This window comes from Alligator mississippiensis, chromosome 2, assembly GCF_030867095.1.
Source record: "Alligator mississippiensis isolate rAllMis1 chromosome 2, rAllMis1, whole genome shotgun sequence".
Classification (NCBI taxonomy): domain Eukaryota; kingdom Metazoa; phylum Chordata; order Crocodylia; family Alligatoridae; genus Alligator; species Alligator mississippiensis.
In genome coordinates this window covers 101,065,934-101,082,110 of record NC_081825.1, presented here as the reverse complement: position 1 = coordinate 101,082,110, position 16,177 = coordinate 101,065,934, and the positions used below count along the sequence as shown (strand labels likewise).

Sequence of the window (16,177 nt, the reverse complement as noted above, 5' to 3'; positions counted from 1 at the left end):
CGGATGTTTTTATCGGAGAAAACCAGGATCCCTGCTAGTCATTTGTCCTTCCCATCCCTGAAACTCTCTTCTCACTGAATGAAGACTGTACACGGTAGTTGATTGTTTGAAAATACGTGGAAAATTAATGTAGGTGTTTCTCTACTTTTTTAAAATAAAAATGAACCACATGAACCTATAAAATTGTCCTAGGAATAAAAGAATCTGTGGTCCATTGCAATGTAGTCAGCTGTTCCATGATACTTGCACAAAGGTAATCTTGACTATCCCAGCTATATTTGAATAAGGAGTTACTCCAGTTCTTTCCTAATTTAGATGCAGTGTAGGTAAAGTGCAGTTGAGGTTGACCATTAACTGCATTTTTCTAGAAGACTTTAAAATCGTGCACTGGTCAAGAAATTGATACTCTGTTTGCAGGTATTCTGATTTGTCTTGTTCATGCTATGGTTTTTGTTTGTTTGTTTGTTTTTTAATGATCCAGGAGAACTGTTTTGTAATATGACAATAGTTGGAATGCAAATAGTACCTTAAATATGTAAAGCAACTTGTGAGTCTTTTGTTTATTTTATAACAGTTGTGAGCTGAAATGTCTTTTAGAAGAAGAGTCATAAAACGAAGTGACTAGTTCAGAGTTTTAATACTAAGAAGCTCTCATAGTCTTTTGTGCCTAGCTTATCTTGAATTTACTATCATTTTATCGTTACTCAAATCTGTTGATACCAAGACTGTAATGGGCTGAAAGGCTAGCTACAATTGTCAGTTGAAGCTGTTATGGAATTGTACTAGTAATATCAGGGATGTCCAAAATATGGCCCGCAGACTGGATACAGCTTGTTAGAGCCCTATCATGTGACCTCCAGTGCTGCTTGTGGGTCTCAAGGTTGATTCACAGGCAGAATGCAAGGTGTGCCAGATAGTCCCATGCGCCACGTGTAGCTCTTGCTTGTCCATTCTGGGACTGCACAACATGCCACACCTGCTCCACTGCACACTGGATCCAGCAACACATCTCAGAGGGGCTGCCCATGAGCAGCATAGCCCTGAAGCCACCGTAACAGGACCATGCTGCACGTGGCATCTGCTCTAGCCATTCCAGGACACATGCTGGGTCCAGTCCAGACTGTAGTCTGGCCTTGTGTCCACTTGTCCAGCCAGCGAGCCTGGCTGGGTTTGGCACTTCTGAGTGAGATAATTCTGAGATTTTTGTAGACTTTGTCACCACTTTCCTGGTTATTGTTCAGAATTCATTTGCTGACGTATGTGACATGTTGTCTTAACTGACCCCTTAGTTTGAATTCAAAAGATTCAGTTATTTCTTTTAGGAGGATGAGGCAAGGGATCAAGAAAGTCTGTTAGAATTTACTGGTGTCTCACTAGTAAACTGATTACCTTAATAGTTAAGGAAGAGGATTGCTAATTTGTGTGATGGAATCAGAAATGTGCTTAAATGGAAGAAAATATATAGTTCATTTTAGAAACTAGCCAGATTCTTCAAACCTAGTTCATGATAGTGCTCCTTGTCAGTGAGTTAACAGTGTACTAATTGTATGTCCCATATTGTAAACTGTCTGGGTAGGAAAATAAGTCTGCTAGCTGCTTCACCTTTGTGTTCTGGGATCTTACTTTTGTTGTCACTTGATGAATCTACTCTAGGAGGCTCAGATCTAGCTCAAGGCAGGTTCTCACACATTTTGAATGTTTCTGGAACTGTTTTGGGGTTTTTTTTCCTTGAAGAAGACTATTTGTGGTTGGTAGTTGTTAAGTGAGAAGAGATGAGGAATGCAGGACCCTCTTCCTGGATTTCTTGTCATAAATCAGTAGAAATCAATGTCTTTCCTGTCTTCCAACCCCCCTCCCATGTTTTTCCTTTTTAAAGACTCTTCTCTAGCTGAATTAAAGAGGACATAGGCTTCCAAAGGGACTGCCTCTTTGGATGAAGCATAACAACTGGGAGACTCCTCCTTTGTTTTGAGTGAACTCTTATACTGTAAACATGGTATCTTGGTGTAATGCTTTGCTCAGCACTAACATGTGGTTCACTGGGAATAAAGGCTTCTTCACAGAACTGACATGGAACAGGCCAGATGTGTGCTTATAGATATTAAAGATTGCATCTAGGTATCTAATATAGCAGGGGTGTCAAACATATGGTCTGCAGGACAGATCTGAACCATGGAGCCACGTTAGCTCATCAGGTTACTGGCAGGCTACTGGAAGTTTGGGGTCTGTGGCCAGGAGATGGCCTGCTGCAGAACCTGGGGTCCTTTGGCCATTGGTGGCAGTAGGGCAAGTGATGGATGTGCGAACACAGTACTGTTCACCTGGTGGCTGCCATCCCTGCCATTGTCCTTGTATTGTCCCACACTAAATCTGACATGCAGAGCTCTAAAGTCCAGGTCCAACTTGGAGCATGAGGTGAGTCTGAAACCCCTGAAATAGGCTGTCTAAGTAGGTCCCAGAACCCAAAACTCTAAGTGGACAGGTAGGGGACAAAGAGTAAGGATAACTTTTTACCTATGAGGTTTCCTAGAGCACCATTTCTCAACCCTTGAGTCGTGACCCAAAAGTGGATTGCAAAAATATATGAAAAGTTTGCTAACAAACTTTAAAAATGGATCAATAAACTTTTAAAATGGATTCTCCTTTAAAGGAGAAATTTGGAAAATCATGCTTTTCCCTTGCAGGCTGCCAGAGACTGCAAGGGGCTGCTTGGGGGACCCCCCCTGTCCCACACCCATCCTCTGCCCCACACACTGGGGAGCTGGGGCATGGGGTTGGGGGGGCATCAGGTCAAGAGTGAGGGGCACTGGGTCAGGACTGGCCATTGATGTCTACAAATTGGTCCTGGTCCAAAAAAGGTTGAGAACCACTGTCCTAAAGTATTCTTAAAGCCAGTAGATTCATTCTATCTAGTTATTTTGAGGGATTAGGTTTGCAGACTGCCAGGCAACAAGTGCCCATGTGAAAGTATATTGTGAGAACCTGAACAATTATGTGAGCACTCCCCATCCCTATAGTCTATTTGTGGGTGGGTAGGCTGGCAAGGCAGGCATTATTTTGTGATAGATACTCCCAGGGGGTATAATGACACCTCCAACCCATATGAATTTTTTGCATATCACTTGAGGTAGTGGAAGGATCACACAGGGATTTCTTTTTCTGTTTTGGTTCTCATCCTCTTCTGAAATATGAGAGATATTGAGAGAGCTTCTGAGAGGGTGTTTTTTTCAAGCTGAATATCTCTTCCAACCTCAGTCATGTTTGTAGTGTCATAATACTCCTAAAAGTTTTCCTTGAAATCTTCCAAAATAGACAAGATCTAAATTCTCAATACAAAAGAAACAAAAAAGGAGCCTTTAGAAAGCAGAAGTAATGAAGATCTGAATTATCTTGGTATGCAAAAAGAGTTCAAACTTCTCTTCCTTACGAGTTGCTCCACGATGGAAACGAGGGGCAGAGAGTACTTCCATATAGTTGTTCTGCTACAGTATTCTGTTGTAGCACCTTTAAGCTGAGAATTTAGAAACATTGAACTTTATGCACCTTTAGTTAATGCAAGGAAATATTTCTTGCAGGGAGCAAAGTTGAACACAAAGGGAGGGAATAGCCAATCTGATTTCTGTTGCAAGCTCTAAATAATGCATTAGGGAAAAAGGAAGTGATGGAAAGATTTGAGCTTCTTTCAGAGAAGTTAATTAAGTTGCTAAATGTTTTCTAAGAAAGGGATTTTAAGTTTGCTTCAATTGTTATCTATTTATATTGTCAATCATGAATGGACACTGAGAGGAGAACTGTCGTCTCGAGTATGAACAACTGAAAGAAAAAAGTAGGGCATAGACATGTGTGAAGAAGTTGCAAATTCCTTGGTTGCCCCCCTTGACTGTTCTTGCCTGAGTTTGTTGCATTTTTATTGAATAATACATATTTAATTTTTTTTGTTAATTGCATTCTTTATTTTGGCTGCACCACTGAGTGCTAATGTAAATACTAAAGCCAGGAGTAGAAGCTACTTCCTGTTTGTCTGAACTTGGGGCTAGGAGTTAGTTTTCCGGCTTCATCAGTGCCCTGACCCTCTCCCCGCCCACTGACTAGCACCCTCTCATCCAAATTAAGATAGTTTTCTTTGGGATGTTTGTGGTAATTTGAAGGCACTAAAACATTTAGCACCAAACTAGCTGCCCAGTGTTGCTGACAAATTCTTAGTTATAACCATGCCATTTCATTGGATGCTGGAAAGAGAAAACTTCACTGTTAGGCAATTTGCCTAGTTGAGTCTTGTTTAAATTTGGAGCAAGTTAAACAGCTGTTGTTTCAGACTTGAAAAAAAACCTGTTTGTAGGTGTTCAGTTAAAGTCCAAAGACTAAACAGAGGGACAACAACAGGGAAGAAAAAATATAGATTTTAGTATTCGAAACAAGCTTCTTGATTGCTGCTCATGTGCCAAAAGAATGCACTAGAATAAAATGTATGTATGATTTGACATTAAGAATAGTTGCAGCATGGCTAGAAACTGAATTTCTTTAAATTGATATCAGGCTCACTTACGGTGGATCTCTTATTTCTACCATACTTTGTAACACATTTATCTTCAAGGGTTGGTAGTCACTCAGCTATTGGGAGCACTGACCCTCTTTTCCCAAAAGTGCATATGTGTATCTGGGGAAGAGAGGCTAAGAAATCTGTGTCATCTGCTGACCTGTGGCTTAATGTTTATTTTGCACTTTAAACTGATAAGACCGCTTTGTGCAAAAGTAATACAGGAAATGATGCATTGCAAAAACCAAGTGGCAGCAGAAAGGAAAACGGAATGTACTGGCAAAAGCTCAGAACCATAGACATGCTTTCTGATTCTTGGAAATGGAAAAACTCCACCTACACTATCTTTTATTTATTTATTTTAATACTGTCTTGACATTGGAGTCCAGTGCTAGAGCAGTATGTAGTAGACTGTGGTGGATAGCAGTTCAGTTAGTTCAGAAAGGAATGCTTTGTCCCATTGTATTTTTGATGGATTATCCTGGTTACTAGAACTAAAACAGTTCATAAGCAGATAATGGCTTATGAACTGCTGGTTGGCCACAGAGTTGGTTAGGCATAGGGTGCTGACATTTTATAATTGTTCAATATTGGAGAACCTAGTGTGTAATTCCCACCCCCCCCCCCATATCTATTGCTACACAAGACCTTTTTTAATCCAACCAAAGTGGTCTATAAAGACCTTGCCATGGTCCTAATTCTTCTCCTTATTTAATGTTGGATTGTATCTTGGCATTTTGGGAAATTCCTCCAAGCTTGATTGAACTGGAGTATGATTTTGTGCACTCCTATGAGAACAGCTGCCAGGTAACACAGTTCAGTAACAATAGATTAAGTCCAAATACCTTTTATCAAGTACAAATTGGCATTATAAAGATTTTTAACAGATATATGACTTGGGTTCAAATAACTTTGAAAGATGTTATTAAAATGTAAACTGTATTTTTTTTCCATTCCTAAAAAATGTAAGTGAAAACAGGTTTGTTTTTTAAGATATAAACATTAGATTTTTAGTTATTTGAAACTTATGATATTATACTAATGAGTTTGCACTTGAAAGCAAAAATGGACTGGAAGATAGACTAGAAATGAATGGAACCTGGTATTTTTTTCTTATTGTCTAAATTGGAAGGAATGCAAACACAAGCAACATATATGGTGTATTGATTTCTAATATTTGGAATACCCTGAGTAGTCTAGTCTCACATATACAATTTCTATAACGTGTAAGAATGACCTAAGCATATAAGGGGTTCTGATAATAAGGTTCTTAAATCAGGACAACTTTTAAATGGAGTACTTCACAGCATTTATAAGGATAAAAAAAATCACACCTCGAACACCTTCAGTTATGATGACTGAGTTTCAGTTCATTTAAAAAAAAAAAAAGCAGTGCAGGTCCAGGTAACTTGCATTCACAAAAATGCAGAATAGGGGAGGAAATGAATACCCAAGTCTAAAACTGTTATAGAGCTCAAAATTAATGTTTGTGACAATAATTGGATCAAGTTGCATGTCTTTAAGCAAGTACTCCAACTATGTTTATAGGTACATCCAAGATTTTTTTTTTTTTTTTTAAGGGGGGGCGGGGTAGGGCCTGGTAGCAGTGACTGGCACTGTGGGGATGGCTGCACCCATGCTCCCAGCTTCCTCTCCGTTTGAACCCACAAACCATGCCGTAGAAGCAGCAGCAATCTCTGAATTGGGTGAGAATCCTGCCTGCCTCTTCCCCCTGCATTCCCCTTCACTCTTGGCACTCCCTCCCTTTCTGTACTCATCATCACCCCCTCCTACTTACCCCCTTCCCCATCTGCTGCTGCCTCCAGCTGACTTGCTGGTGGGGTGGAGCTCCAGATCTGTTCCAGCCATGCTCCAGCCAGGCTATGTGGGGTCAGTGCTCAGGTAGGGAAAGTGGCAGCGGCAGGTTTTCCTTCCCTGAGCCTGCTCCCAGGTTAGCAAAGAATTTATGGCTGGGAGGATTGGGCAGGGAGGAAGAACTATCTGTTGATGTCAATGCCAGAAAGTCAGGATGGAGGGGGAAGAAGTGGCTTTGGAGAACAACCCCACCCCAGGGTTAGCTGGGAACAGTAGCAACAGCAGGTGGGAGAGGGGGTGAAGTGGAGTATAGGGGAGGTGGCGCTGAGCATGAAGGGGAAAGATGGGGGGGGGGGGGGGGGATTCTTATGTGCTCCGGGGACTTAAGAGGTCCCCGGCTGCTTCTCCTACAGCCTCGTCTGAAAGGGGGTTGTGACCATGCCACTGCGCCCTGTCTGGATCTGCCTCTGGGTATGTTGATATACTGTGAAACCAATATATAAAACTGGTGACATCCTTTCTTCTAATTTCTTAGGAGGGAAAAAAAGCATGCTGTAATAAATGGCTTCTGTTGCTTTTAGGCATTTCTTTGTTCAATGCCAAAAGCGAATATTGATAATTTTGTATGTGCTTCTGTTCACAATGGCATCTGATGACATTTTCTCATCTCTGACTTTTGTCTTGATATTTTTTGAAGGGTACTAGTGTTACTGCAGCTGTCTAAATTCTCTTCTAATTCTAACAGTCTGGTACACTGCATGTGTTTTCTGAACAATGTCCTGAAACTTATGCTGTTGCAGATCAATCTCTGTCCTTGTAATGTTGAAGTTACGATGGCTGGTTCCTACAACCTGTGTATGTAGGTTTTTGGTTTTTTTTGTTATTTCTTAATGTGACATTGGTATTGAAAATGGCCCCTATGGCTTTAAATATAATTTGCCACAGTGAACAAGCTGAACTACTGTATTTGAACCATAGTATTCACAAATTTGAGTGCAGCAGACTTCGTTCAAACTTTGGTCTCTGATTTGCAGGTAGTTTGCAACAAGCTAGATAATCAGGTGCTGCTGGGTCTGTTTCCAGTTACTAAGGTAACAAAAATTGGGATCTGACATTTAATTGCAGATCTCCAAAACTGGATGTCTTGCAGCATCACACATGGATAGCAAGATGCACAGTTTTGGGGATTGCAGTCAAATTTGTCAGACCCTAGTCTCACATTTTCCTGGGGCACGTAGCTGGCTGCACGGGTCTATCTGGGCAGGGGGACTGGGGATTGGAGTGTTTCCTTCCCACCCCTCCACTGTGCAGGGACATCCTGATACACAGCTGGCCATGCCACACACCTTGAAACAGCATATGTGCAGATTGCATGTGTGCCTGGCTGTGGGAAGCTGTGGCTCAAGGATGTCCCTACCCTGGGGGGTGCAGAGTGGCTCCCAGTGGCGTACCGACGTGGGGTGGTGGTGGAGATGGGCTATGCTGGGCCCTCCAGGGGGTACTCGGTTCCCTGGTGGCACTTCTGGAGAATGCCAGCGTTTCTGGACTGGGCTATTTTGCTGATGGGGCGGGAGGGGCGCAAAAGGAGGTATTGGTCCCCAGGTGCCAGAGACCCATAGTACATCACTGGTGGCTCCCCCTTTGTGGGGACATTTAAAGCCTCCCTGCGCAGCTTAGTAGTGGGCTACACACCATGGGTTTAAGCATCCCTGTGTGGGAGGAACCAATGGGCTCCTAGCATGCAGATGGTATCGGGACGCGCAGCGAGGTTTTAACATGCCACTTGTTCAGAGTAAACCATGATACAAACCAGCCAGCCAGCAGTGGCTGCCACAAGACTTACAGGTAGAAGGTGCAGTGGTCTGTGCAATTGTAAATGGTAAGACAAAGGGCCATGAGACAATCTCTCAAATATGTTCAGTGTGAACCATGCTCTAAAACTGAATTCCTGTTCTAATGCTATATGTAAATGTCTCTGCATTTTGTAGTAACTAGGCAATCATCAGCATTTGGATATGGTATGGTGTATTTAGTCATTCCAGTCTTCCATTTCATAGATTTTTCGGGTCGGAAGGGACTTCAGTAGATAGAGTCTGACCTCCCAGACATTTAGATGGGTTTAATTGTTGTTATGTTATCTAAATGTTTAGATATGTTTAATTGTGATTTACTGAAAACAATTTATTTCTCTTCCCTCCCCATCTCTGGTCCCCTCCTGTAGGTGCTGGACTTTGGTTTGAAATCCAGCCGCTTGCTTCTATCAAGTTGGAATGTTAGTTTCGGCTTGTCGAGACTTCAGAGAGTCAACGGGAACAGTGTAAATTAAGGCAGACCACCTATTGCCCACATACAGGATCTGCACTGTTTTGTTTTTAGGGGAAGGTCCTTTTCTGTTTTTCTCTACGTTAATCAGTGTGACCACATTGCTTACCATGAATGTGACAAGTCTGTTCTCCTTCACCAGCCCAGCAGTTAAGCGGTTGTTGGGATGGAAGCAGGGGGATGAAGAAGAAAAATGGGCAGAGAAGGCTGTTGATGCATTAGTTAAAAAGCTTAAGAAGAAAAAAGGTGCCATGGAGGAGCTGGAAAAAGCATTAAGCTGTCCTGGTCAGCCCAGCAACTGTGTAACAATTCCTCGTTCCCTGGATGGCAGGCTTCAAGTTTCACACAGGAAAGGGCTACCGCATGTAATTTACTGCCGAGTGTGGCGCTGGCCAGACCTCCAGAGCCATCATGAACTGAAACCACTGGAATGCTGCGAGTTTCCCTTCGGTTCAAAGCAGAAGGAGGTTTGCATCAATCCGTACCACTACAAACGCGTGGAGAGTCCTGGTATGTTCTTTCTCTTGGTCTTGCTTTCAGACCTTTTTTGGGACAGTAGCACAAAGTGCACAAATAAAATGAGTTTGGATGGGTGGTACTTTCATAAGTATGAGTACTTGCCTTATCAAGTCCTGAAACACTTAAGCACACAATTAACTTTATGAAAAGGAATGTAACTGCTCATAAAAATAGAAATACTTACCTGAGGTAAAGTATGCATGTGCTTAAGTATTTGGGGAGATTGGGCTTTGTCTGCACTGGAGATTTTGGACCCTTGCATAGCTGCACAGATGTAGTTGCAGTGGTGCAGATCCTTTGAATACTTCACTATTTTACTTTATTATGGCTTGTGTCTGTGCACAGGACTATACTAGAGATTGATAGCAGTGCAGCTATATAGCTAAAAATCACAAGAAGGACAGTACCTTAATTGGAATGTATTCTAAGTGGGAATTTCGTTGTCTTTCCATGGGATTTCATTCCTTCATGTAATGCATATTTATGGTATCAAGTAATATTCCCTTTCTGCACTTAAGTATTAATTTGGAAGATATTCAGATCCCTAAATTTAATACAACAAAGTGCACATTCTGTGTAGTAGAGGCTTAAAGAAATGAACCTTCTACACTGAGAAGTTTAGCAACCTTAAAACAGTCCTCTGTCCATCAGAAATGAGACAACTTGAACAATTGCTCTTGTGTGCGCTTTAGCTCAGATGTGCCAACTGGCTCAGATGTGTTCTGTATTTCAGTGTAGTGGAATTCAAGATTTTTCTGCAAAACCTCTAGTTCAGTCTAGATTGAGCAACAGTAGGACGTCTGCAGTTAGACCATGTTAGTTCCATTATGCTAACTCCATTTTTTCCCTGTCCTTTAATTTTGGAGGCTGCTGTCTTTGAAAATGTTCTGATATGAACTATGTACACCATATTTTAAGTAGTTACAAAAAGTCATGACTATTCTGCAAGATATGCAAAATGTCATATATACTTACACAATACACGGGCCATTTGAGGTTGTATCTCATAGTTAAGAGTAGTACTTGGTAGGTTTATAAGGTATCTTCCTGGATTTAATGTCTGTCACCTTTTTTAGAAGCTCAGTTTTATTATCTAATTTGTGGATTGTGGAAATAAAACAGCCTGACTCTCTAGAGCTCTCTTTCAGTGTAGTTGGATAAGATTTCTGTAGGTATCTTGAATTTAGAGTTTTAAATTGTAATAAGAACTTTGTATTTGAACACGAGCCTAGCAAAAAAGTTACCCTTTCTGTCCAGGGGGTTCCTATCGTAAGGAAAATCTGTGTTATTCTTGGTAAATTTCCTGTTAAGGGTCAAGCTTCTTTGAGCAGTTTCCTAGCAGACTTTAGGGCAGAATATATTTAAATATTTCAGATGTCATGGAAATATTCAAAAGCTTGCATAAGACTAGCGCACAGCTTTAATAAATCAAAATGTCCTGAAAGTAATTACTCAACAGAATGTAGCTTTTTTGAACTTGTGCTCATGTACTTAGCTAAATCGGGGCCTTGGGCCCTGGACCATAGATCATTGAACTTTAATAGAAGTCTTTCCATTGACTTTGGATCAGTCTCCATCTCCTTGGGTCTCAGTTTGCCATCAGTAAAATGGGGATAGAACTGTATTTACCTGAATGCAAGATGACTTTGATTTCAAGATGACCCCCTAACTAGATTCTAGACATTGAAAAGTATAATAATAGATAAATAAACAGATAAGTATTTTATAATTTTCCATGTCAAGAATGGGGATCATCTTAAATTGGTGTCCCCCACTAGAGGTGCAGTGATACATCAGTAATCAGTACCTATATAAAGAAAACTGGCTGTATTGGGTATCACTGATGGGGCTGATAATTTGGCCGATTAAATGCCTGTGCTTTGTGCAGTTGCAACACAGCACTAGGGCAGCGGGGAGCAGAGCCAGCAGCATGGAGAGCTGCCTCCAGCTGGTAAGTCCAGTGTGGTAGAAGGGGAGGGAGGAGGGAAGGGTGTGGGGGGCGGGGCAGATGAACACCTCCCACAGTGAGGGAGGGGGCAGGGACAGGTGCTGCCCAGGTGGGGTGGGAAGGAGGGCCACAGCTGGGGGGGGGGCCAGCTTCTGCTGCTGCTTGCATCCTGGGAGGGCACAGAAGGGGGCGTGTACCCCCTGGATCTGGTGGGCTGGGTTACAACTGGGGTTGTAAGGGGCTCTTCTTGGCAGGGGCTGGGCTCGGAGCAGGTGCTGGCAGCACTGGGAGGATGCTGCATCCCAGATTTTGTTGCCACTCCGCTCCCAGCACTGCTGCCCAGCACAGCCCCGGCTCTTCCTGGCATGTGGGTGGAGGCGGGGCGTTGAGCCAGAGCTGTGCTGGGTGGCTGGCAGCTGCGGCGCTGGAAGCAGCAGTAGTGAAATTTTGGAGTTGATGCAGCATTCTCCCAGCCCCTGCCAAGAAGAGCCCCACACAGCCCTGGCTGTAGCCTGCCCCACTCTGCACAGATCTGGGGGGCACACACCCCCATGCCCTCCCTGGGGTGCAAGCAGTGGTGGGAACCCCCTCCCCACCCAGCTCTGCCTGGGCAGTGCCTGCCCCCTCCCTCACTGTGGGAGGTGTTGATCTGCCCACCCCACACCCTTTTCCTCCCCGCTCCCCTTCCACCACACCAGACTTACTAGCTGGAGGCAGCTGTATCGGAAACCAGATCAGTATTGGCCCCAGAAATCTCTATCAGTGCACCCCTATCTCCCACTGTTGCAGTGGGAAGGCAGCGGCAGGGGGGGGCAAGGGGTGGGGAAAGCAGGGGTGGTGGGGAACTAAGTAGCAGGTGGCATCTTGACCTTTTGCCTCTTGCACTCCCTGGACCTTGCCCCTGACCTTGACTTGTGTCTCTGCCTACTCCTGGCTTCCACTTCTGTCCCCAGCAGATTCAAGCACAGGGGATCGCCAGACCCACTCCTCATCTGCTCCTATCCCATACTGCAGGGAGCAGCTGTTGGGGGGTGAAGTGGAGAGTAGGGGAGGTGGTGCTGAACATGAAGGGGAAAGGTGGGGGGCTTCTTATGTGCTCTGGGGGCTGGTTTGGCTGGGGACAGCATCAGCAGTGTGCCTGTTTTTTCCTTCCAGTGCCTGCTTCCTGCTAATGAGGAAGACTGGGAAGGGGTGGGAGAGAGGGAGAGAAACCAAGCAGAGAAGGAGGAATCTGAACACTGCTATTGCTGCTGTCCCTAGCTGGACAGCCACTCCCCACAACTCTCAACTGAAGCAATCTGGCTCCTAGCTGATGCAAAGCTGCTCCTGACCCACTTCTGCCCCATGTTATAAGGAGCAGTTGTGGTAAGGATCAGATTCTTCTGTTGGGGAGGAGGGAGAGGAGCCTGGCAGGGAAGGGGAAATCTGTGCACCAGCACTGCTGTCCCCAGCTGAGTGGGGCTTCCTGCACAGTTGCTTCCTAGTCTGATGCTTGATTCTAAGACGAAGCTTCCTTTTCCTTCATCCTTCTTCCCCCCCACTGTTGAACCCTGGAATCGAGTAAATATGCCATTATAAAGTTGTGATAAATGTAAGGAAGTTCAAAGTTGGCAATTTAGAACAGCACCTTATTTGTGTTTATTAGACATGTGCAGTGTCTGGCACTGTATCTAAACACTCTAAAGCAGTGATTGTCTCATCAGGGTACTGGGGTGCTTTGATCCTCTCGAGAGCTGTGGGTTGTGTCTCAGTGTTAACACAGTTAGGTATGTAAATGTCATTCACAAGATAAACCCTGAAAGGGATCCACAGTGTTAAAAATGTTCTGAGCTACTGTGGTCTTTCTGAGTTCTTTGCAGTGGAAGAATTGCTTTATTATTTTTCAGGAGTCAAAAAATTAGTGACAGCCGAGTGCTGACATTTTTCCAAGACGCCTTGAGTCTAAAAAGACACCCTACTCCAAAGCAAGGGTGTCAACTCTTTGGGACAGGAGGGCTTAATTCCATATTTAAAGTGAGGTCTAAAGGTTATTAGAGAAACTCCATACCCTTGTTTGTCTACAGCAGGTTTCCCAGGAATGTCTGTAGGAGGCTTGTATAGAAATCAAGGACAGTACACAGCTTTTTTCTCCCCTTGTAATAGAACTTTTCTTCAATTCCTAATTTGAGCATTTGGTGCCCCTGATAACAAAAGCCCAAATCTATTCTCCAAATGCATTACACCGTCTTTCTTTCCTCCTCCACTTTTCCTCTCTTGGAGCCTCTTCCCTGCTTCCTTCCCAGAATCCTCCCTCAGTTCCCATCTCTTGAAGCTTTCTCACTCATCCCTTCTTTCCTGTACTATCCGCTTATACTCAGCGATGAAATAGTTAGTGGTGACATTGAAGTGTCATCATGGCTCCAGCCCTTATACTGAGATTAAGAGGTGGTGGGAGTTCATGCGTCTGTGCCATTTGTTTCTGACTGCTTGCAGACTTGAGTAGATACCAAGGCTTATTCTGGGCTTGTGTTTGGGAGGCTCTCTCTGTAGCCAGGGTGGTTAGAAATGGTTTGTTTGTTTGTTTGTTTGTTTGTTTTTCATTAAGTACATGAAATCTTGATCCTGTTCAAGTTAGGTGGGCCTCATAAGGCTAGATGCTCAAAAGAGCTAGATGCAAAGTATGTCTGTGTGTGGTGGCGGGGGAGAAAATCTGTATAAAATGTGTGTACTTGTGTGTGCATGTTATTTCAATACTATGGACATTTTCAGTAGCTGGTTCATAATATATTGAATATATAAAATCACACACAACTCTAGGCTGGGACATAAAATCATTTGTTGGTGCTCCTATTCTTGGTATTAAGGTGGTGGCATAGCCCTTGAGCACTGAAGATTGACACAATTTTAGAAGTGTGTGCATGCATACATATGTCATAGAATCATAGAAGTAGGGTCGGAAGGGACCTTATAGATCTTCAAGTCGGACCTCCTGCCTGGGCAGAAGGAAAACTGGGCTCAAATGACCCCAGCCAGGTAGGCATCGAGCCTCTTCTTAAAGACCCCCAGGGTGGGAGCCGGCACCACTTCCCTTGGAAATTGGTTCCAGATCCTAGCCGCCCTAACTGTGAAGTAGTTCTTTCGGATGTCTAATCTAAACCTACTCTCCAACAACTTGTGGCCGTTATTCCTTGTTATCCCGGGGGGTGCTAAGGGAAACAAGGTCTCCCCCAAGCCCTTCTGGTCCCCCCTAGTGAGTTTATAGATGGTCACCAGGTCCCCCCTCAGCCTTCTCTTGTGAAGGCTGAACAGGTTCAGGTCCCATAGCCTCTCATTGTAAGGTCTGCCCTGCTGTCCCCGGATCATGCGGGTGGCCCTCCTCTAGACCCTCTCAATGTTGTCCACATCCCTCTTGAAGTGGGGTGCCCAGAACTGGACACAGTACTCCAGCTGTGGCCTGACCAGTGTCGCGTAGATGGGGAGGATCACTTCCTTGGCCCTACTTGAGATGCACCTGTGGATGCACTCTGGTTAGCCCTGCCCACTGTGACCTCGCATTGTTGGCCCATGTTCATCTTGGAGTCAGTGATGACTCCAAGATTCCTTTCTGCCTCCGTGCTCTCAAGAAGGGAGTTTCCCATCTTATAAGTGTGCTGCTGGTTACTACTGCCCAAGTGCAGCACCCTGCACTTGTCCGTATTGAAACGCATCCTGTTTTTGTTAGCCCACCCCTGCAACCTATCCAGGTCTTGCTGCAGTCTTTTCCTCTCTACCAGCATGCCCACCTCACCCCAGATTTTGGTATCATCAGCAAATTTGAACAGGTTGCTTTTCACCCCGTCATCCAAATCGCTGATAAAGAAATTGAACAGTGTGGGCCCAAGGACCGAGCCCTGGAGGACTCCGCTGCCCACTTCCCCCCAGGTCGAATATGACCCGTCCACCACCACCCTCTGAGTACAACCCTTCAGCCAATTTGCAATCCATCTGACTGTGTAGGCACTGATGCCACAGTTGCCTAGTTTTTTAATGAGGATGGGGTGGTCGACAGTGTCAAAGGCCTTGCTGAAGTCCAGAAAGACTATATCCACGGCAACACCTGCATCCAATGCTTTTGTGACCTGATCGTAAAAGGCAATCAGGTTGGTCTGACATGACCTGCCCCTAATGAAACCATGCTGGTTGCCCTTGAGCATCATCCCCGATGCCAGCCCATCACAGATGATCTTCTCAAAGAGTTTCCCCAGGATTGAGGTAAGACTGACGGGCCTATAGTTGCCCGGGTCCTCCCTTTCTTAAAGATGGGGAACACATTGGCTATCTTCCAATCATCTGGCACCTGGCCTGAGCACCACAAGCGCTCATAAAGCCGTGCCAAGGGCCCTGCAATAACCGCTGCTAGCTCCCTCAACACCCTGGGGTGGAGAGCATCTTGAACTGCTGATTTGAACACATCCAGCCCCTCCAGAAGCACTGTAACCCAGTCCTCCTCAATCTTAAGTCTTGAGGTGTTCCCCTTGAGTCCATCTTGAATCCTGGTGGGGGAGTCCCGGTCCCTGCACAAGAAAATGGAAGTGAAGAATTTGTTAAAGAGGTCTGCTTTCTCCTCTGGCACAACCACCAGATTGCCCAGTGTGTCTTGCAGGGGCCCCACGTTTCCCAGTGCCTTCTTCATCCTCCCTATATATTTGAAAAAGGACTTTTTATTATCTTTGATCTTGGATGCTAGTCCTAGCTCTATGTCCGCCTTAGGTTTCCTAACAGCCCCCCGACAGGCCTGAGCAGTGAAGGTAGCCCCCACTTCCACTGGGTGTACACCACCTTTTTGGCAACCAGGCATTCCCGGACGTCCTTGGTGAGCCAGGGGGGCTTTTGGGCGCTCCTGCCCCCCTTGCGTCTTGTTGGGATCATCACCCCTTGGGCCCTGAGTATCGTCTCCTTAAGGAACGACCACTCATCTTGGGCACCGAGTTCCCCTGCCCTCGAACCCCAGAGCCTCTCCCACTAATGTCAACTCATTGAAGTTGGCCCTCTTGAAGTCTAGGGCTACCGCCTTGCTG

The 16,177-nt window shown here is 44.7% G+C and overlaps 1 protein-coding gene across 4 annotated transcripts in view; it reads left to right on the top strand.

Annotated features, from left to right (window-relative positions):
- SMAD1 (SMAD family member 1) overlaps window positions 1–16,177 on the top strand; it is a 69,435-nt gene that overhangs the window by 25,929 nt on the left and 27,329 nt on the right. For all 4 annotated transcript variants that reach the window (XM_059722009.1, XM_006268534.4, XM_059722008.1 and 1 more), the window contains exon 2: window positions 8,574–9,184. In XM_059722009.1, the coding sequence (XP_059577992.1) occupies window positions 8,785–9,184 (400 nt within the window). In that variant the 5' untranslated portion in view covers window positions 8,574–8,784. The remainder of the gene's footprint in view (window positions 1–8,573; window positions 9,185–16,177) is intronic.